The 6,093-nt window shown below is 37.6% G+C and overlaps 2 protein-coding genes across 2 annotated transcripts in view; both read right to left on the reverse strand.

Moving 5' to 3' along the window:
- Positions 1-542, reverse strand: part of KIF27 (kinesin family member 27) — a 31,857-nt gene extending 31,315 nt beyond the window's left edge. Inside the window, exon 1 of the mRNA XM_010568739.1 lies at positions 454-542. The gene's annotated coding sequence lies outside the window, so the exon portion shown is untranslated. The remainder of the gene's footprint in view (positions 1-453) is intronic.
- The window catches only part of LOC104832451 (chromosome unknown open reading frame, human C9orf64), a 7,974-nt gene continuing 2,171 nt past the window's right edge, over positions 291-6,093 (reverse strand). The window contains exons 3-4 of the mRNA XM_010568636.1: positions 1,951-2,146; positions 291-665 (exon numbers count right to left, since the gene is read on the reverse strand). Of these exons, the coding sequence (XP_010566938.1) occupies positions 433-665; positions 1,951-2,146 (429 nt within the window). The 3' untranslated portion in view covers positions 291-432. The remainder of the gene's footprint in view (positions 666-1,950; positions 2,147-6,093) is intronic.

Raw genomic sequence — 6,093 nt, forward strand, 5'->3', positions numbered from 1 at the left:
GCCCCCCCCGACAAGTCAGCGGTGCTCGTGCGGTCGGCGTCACTGCACGCTTTATTCGGAGTCAATGCAGCTCTCGGCAGCACGGGGGAAGGGGGGCAGGTCCAGCGGCCCGGAGGGCTGGGATGCAGACACGGCCATACGCACATCTACCTGTGCAAGTACACGTACGCACACAAACACGGACCTTAACGCGGGAGTAGTACACCCTGTACTAACGAGGATTGTCCAGCAAAGTTTACACCATTAATGCCAGTCATGGAGAGTGAAAGATTCAAAGGGAAAAGAAAAAAAAAGCACAAGTTGTTAATACATCAGCCGAAAATGAGCATTTGGTTTAGCCCGTTCCAAACCAGTATATGACAAACCACTGTATGAAAAGAACAACTGCAATTCAAGAGATAACGCATCAGCACGACAGCTATCAGACTGGACTTAGTAATATATACATCGTACTCGGTGAAACGGAATATCTTTCATCTCTTCCCTATGATCCCTGGCATAGTCCCAGAGATGGTAATCGAGTAAAACCGCATTGATCTTTTCACGCATGTCCTGACCCTTCTTCTCATAGAGCTCCAGCAGGTGCTTACAAATCAATGCACAACACCAAATGGAACAGCCACGGATCTCCACCTCCTCTCTATCTCCAGAGTGGAAAACTGTTCCTGCAGGACACAACAGTAATCCAATTACATTCAAGAAACAGAAGACACAGGATGGCCTGAATTTGCCTCCCCCCCCTCTTTAGTCTATTCTAGGACTGCAGTTTTCACAACTTACACTACAACTGCTAAAAATGTTGTCATACGTTTTCTAACAATTACTTTAATTTTACCATCTGCACTTACAAGTTTACCTCCCTTTCAATTAAAACAACATTCTGTATTCTGAGACAGTGGTTTAAGAAAAGAACAGGTGTTTGGGTTATACTGCACATTATATGACTATTTCTTTGCCTGTGGAGCCTAAAAGGCTAGTCAAACATAATTCCGAGACAGAATTATCCTGGCAGAAAATACACTAAGATCTAAAAATTAAAAAAAAAACCAAACAAAACCAAAAACCCCTATATAAATATATATATACATACACATACACACACATATATATATATATATAAAAAATATGAAGGGACCCGTTTGTTTGAATGACTTGGATAGGAATGTCCTTACTAGGATTCATGGAAAAAAAGAGAAATTGTCTACATGATCTGTTTAATATATTTAGGCATGCATATATATGGCCTTTCTGTTAAGATTGATGAATAATTGCATTCATCTGTTTATCTTGCTGTGTAATTTATAATTGTGTAACAGCAGTCCTACCTCTAAATACAGTGATTTTACAGTAGAGAAGGGATTGGTTTATGTTTTTATTCACTGAAGTTCATAGTTAACAAGTACCGGAAGATGGAACCATGCTTAAAAACGAGACTGTAGTCTTAGGCAATTAACTTCATTTAAAGCAATCTTTTTTCTTTTTTTTTTTTAATGGATGCTTATAATATTACCTTGCTTGTCACTAGCAGTTAAGTACAGATAAAGACGAATCCCCATGCTTCTACATCATCTTTGAACTAATGAAGAAATTGTTCCTTCTTTTATATATAAACCTCAAAAATCACCACTATACTAATACTGTAAAGTGTTTTTGGCAACAGCAGACCTTCAGAAACTCAAGAGACCAACTGGCTTAGTCTCTTTAATCCTTCCCTTATCAATATTTAATCCAACAGTTAGATCTTTGTAAACCTTAAGATCTCATTCAAGATCACTGTTAGAGAGTAAGTTCCTTCCTGTTACCTCATCACTATGTAAGAATTTCTTGCTCCCTGGAGCAAAAAACCCCACGCATAACCCTTACAGGAACAAAACATTAAATTTTAAAAGTAGCTTTAGTCTACAGCGTCAAGAGGTACGATTACTTGATATTAGTAAGGGAGGAACAAACCTTCACGTAGTTTCTTCATTAGTTCTTCAGAATACTTCATTGCTTTTAAGTGAACAAGAACTTGAGGAATTCTGTAGTCAGCAAATATAGTCAGACTAGAAATGTCATCAAAAGAGCCATCTCCTTTGCCTTCCAATACACTCCACGTATCAGCCACAAGTATTTGTGCCCGTTTGTAGAAAGACACCTTTTTCTTCTGATGAAAGAAATTTACAAATTATTTAAGTGCCTGAAACATCAATAAATACAGCAAATGATGTGTACGGAGACAGGTAAGAGTTGACATTGTTCTATGAAACAAACTATCATTTGGTTAAGCAAACTTATTAGTTAACTAAAACAGAAGTGCAAGAGTCTTAAACACCTTAAAATCTAAACAATATCGAACCAAACAGGCATCGCATGTGTTGTGGTTTAAGCCCAGAAGGCCGCTCCCTCACTCCACACCCCCTCCTGCCCCAATGCCCCCTGCCCCCTCCGGTGGGATGGGGAGGAGAATCAGGAAGGGGGGGGGGGGGGGAAGGAAGAAGGTAGAACTTCATGGGTTAAGATAAGGACAGTCTACTGGGACAACACAAGGAGAGAAGTTACAATAATAGCAGTAATAAAAGAATATACAAAACAAGTGATGCACAGTGCAATTGCTCACCACAACCTGACACTCCACCATCTCCCCTGGTGCAATACCACCTCTATACTGAGAATGATATCACATGGTATGGAATATCCCCTTGGCTAGTTCAGGTCAGCTGTCCTGTGAAAATTAACTCTATCCCAGCCAAACCCAGGACAATGTGGAATGCTCAAAAATAAATTGAAATAAAAGAAAACCAAAATAGATGTCACTGCAGTGGAATAGAAATTGTTTAGAATCAGCTTGGATCTCCAAACACATTAATGTTGGTTTACTTCCACTTGGCAAACACCGTAGTTGAAGTCCAGCAAACATTCTTTCAGAAACCCTAGAGTTCATCCAACCTTTTATTTTGAGGAGAGAAGCGCAAAAGGCATGTATTGGATCAGACAATTCAAACCGTTAATCCACTTATCTGTAATGTTAAGGAAATAAAATTCTAGTGAAAACTTTAATGAATGCTCCTCTGCGTTGTGCAGTGTATCTTGCTAGTTAAAGAGAAGAGACGAAAATTAATTCCAGTAGAAGGTGTACTCACAAATTCAGTATTTTCTTACATACTATGCATGGCTCTATTTTTGTCATAACTTTTTTGCTGGTGTTAATCCTGCAAAGATTTATATGCTTTTGTGACTACTCACAAGGGGAAAAACTAGAGACATGCTACGATCTGTATGCTGTTGAGGTTTTCACTCTACAATGAACACTCTGTGTGTGAATGTAAATCTGCACCTTCAAGAAAAAAAGGTATTAGTGGGTTGGGGGTTTTTCCTCCCTTTACGGCTAGATGAGACTTTCAACTTTTGACAATGTGTGCTAAACTACATTATGTAACTGGAACGGCTGATCTGAAATACAAGTAGGTGGGGATTCAACTTATTTCCAGTTTTATTCTGCCACTCTTCATATCACAATTTACAATGGCATTTTTAAAGCTAGTTTAATTTTATTTCATTGCCAACATGCTACACCTATTTCTGAGAGCAAAGCATATTTTTTGTCATTAAATGCTATTCTCCAAAACCACTGAGAACAAGATGTCTGTCCACATTTCATAGAACAACTTCTGCAAGCATCCTGAAAACTTCTTTCCCTGTGCTTCATTCTATACCTGACATAGATGCACAAACTTACATAGAGAACATACACAATTTTGTTATGTTAAATTGTTAAATAATAAAATACCACTTGAAAAATCATAACAGGAAGTAAATAATTAATAGACCAAATCCCATCATAGCTCCTAATGCCCCAAAGCTAATGGAAACCAAGGACCTTGCTCTTTTACAGCATGAAGATTTTTCCAACATAGTAAAGAACTATTACTATACTTACAATATAGTAAAGAACTATTGATTGGCTCTAGCACCACACCATTTTGCAAGACCAGAGGAAGGGAGACTTCAAATGAAACTTTTTATTTCATGCTGCAATTTAATTTGGAAGAAAAATACTGTCTCGGACTTGTCACCGAGCAGATGAATTTATAATTTCATTGTTTCAATTATTGTTAATTTTTATGCTGCACAGAGCTTCTGAAACTTATGTAAAATTATCAATATGAAAAGGACTATTGAGCATTTCTAGTAAATTTTCCCACCATTCTTTTCAACAGAAAGCAAGGAAAGAATTAGGTGGATGATACTATGTCTCAAAGATGCATAATTTTTCCAAAAATGGAACATTTTACCAGATGACAATACAACTACAATTTTTTTTTTCCTGCAGCACCCTTACTTTCTAAGAGAAGCTACCACATATAGTGACACTCATGTCTCCTCTCCACTACAATGAGCCTGTATCAAGAGACATCACTAATTATGACCTACTGATATTAAAAGTAAGAAGAAATATTGTGTTGGCAGAGAGCAAAATGTGACAGCACAGCTAGTAAAAAAGCAAAGAATAGGAGGATCGTGAGAATTTTACAACCTCAGTCCCAGGTGATAGGAAATAAAAGATGCAATGTCAGTGACTGGAAGCTCAAGAAGGACTCCACTGTCCACGTCAGAACATGAAAACCCTGGTATGTGAGTATAACAGTCAAATATATAAATTTGTCAGGATTCAAATTCAGCACAGCATCTAAATATGAACTATTCACACAAGGACAAAAAGGTTTCAGGGATTTGGGTTTTGGTTTGCAATTCACTTTTCAGAAGCAAAAGAACATTGGCAATTTCTAGAATTACATTCAGTAATGTGCAATTATGAAAAATATTTCCTGTATGTGTTTGGAAAAACATATAGCCAAAGAACTGTGTTAACTTTAGAAGTTCCCCTACAAGGTCAGAATGTGGGAGAGCTGTAATAGTCTGTGATAGTCTGATTCTACTACAGTAGAATTTATTTTATAATCATATATATTTCTACTATGGACAGTTACTGAAAAACACTGGTTTCCTATTGGACATCTCACCACCTTTTCAGTTCCCTCCTAACCCTTCACTGAAGGCAGTCTCACTTGTGAGAGCTCAACCTGCTGCTACAGAAATGATGCTGATAATGTGATCCATGTCACCTTGCATTAGGTGCCAATACGGATTTAAAAAAAAAAAAGTAGGGTGTAAACTTGGTCTACATTATTTCACCCACCTTCAAAATACACATCTTTCTTAGTGAGAGCAGAAAAACAGCTTCCATATTCATGCAACAGGCTTTACTACTATGTCAGTGCTTACGGTCTGGGATCGTTTTTGGAATATCTTTTCATTCTGTAGTCTGCTGCTGCTTTTAGGGAGGCTTGCTTTATAAAGCATTCAGCATCATCTCATGAAAGACATTACGTTAATGAATACAGTCACTACAAATATAAGAAAATACTCTATCACTTTACTTGGAAAATATTGCCGTTTTGATCATAAAAATTGTCAGAAAGTTACTTTATATGTAAAAAATCCTAACACATTAAACCAGTAGCTTCAAAGGTTAGGAAGAACCTCTGATTTTTCATGTAAACCTACCTTATTTCATGGCAGGAGACAAAGGAAGATAAAACCATGCCACCTACTGGAGGGCAGATTTAAGTGATAAATGCAATAGGTTCAAAGCTCCAGTGATTGGCGTTCCAGGTAGTCACCTTGAAAAGACTGCACAGACTTATTAGTATAGGCTACACTGTCACTAGAATAAAGTCTTTTGGACATAATGATGTAACAGCTGAATACTACTGCAGATGGAACCGAGCAGAGAAGCAGCTACATATGTCACTGATAGTAAATAAAGATCATGCCTGTATAGGCAAAACCAGAGACACAGAAATTACCAGATAGTCTCTGTTTACTTCCCATCAGTTTCTTTCAGGAAAATGGCTCCAAAAAGCTTCAGTATACTGTCGACCCCGACAAAAGCATGGGTTACTTCTGGCCTGTAGTCATTTGTGCAACGCCTGTTGAATCAACAACAGTTATATAGTGTGGATTCCCAGTAGTTGTACATTTTTACAATTCTACCAGAATTTCATTTCCTTCATTAACTGTGGAGATCCTCAAGGCAAAAGTAGAAAGAGA

This window comes from Haliaeetus leucocephalus, unplaced genomic scaffold (genome assembly GCF_000737465.1).
Source record: "Haliaeetus leucocephalus isolate CR32 unplaced genomic scaffold, Haliaeetus_leucocephalus-4.0 Scaffold251, whole genome shotgun sequence".
Lineage (NCBI taxonomy): Eukaryota > Metazoa > Chordata > Aves > Accipitriformes > Accipitridae > Haliaeetus > Haliaeetus leucocephalus.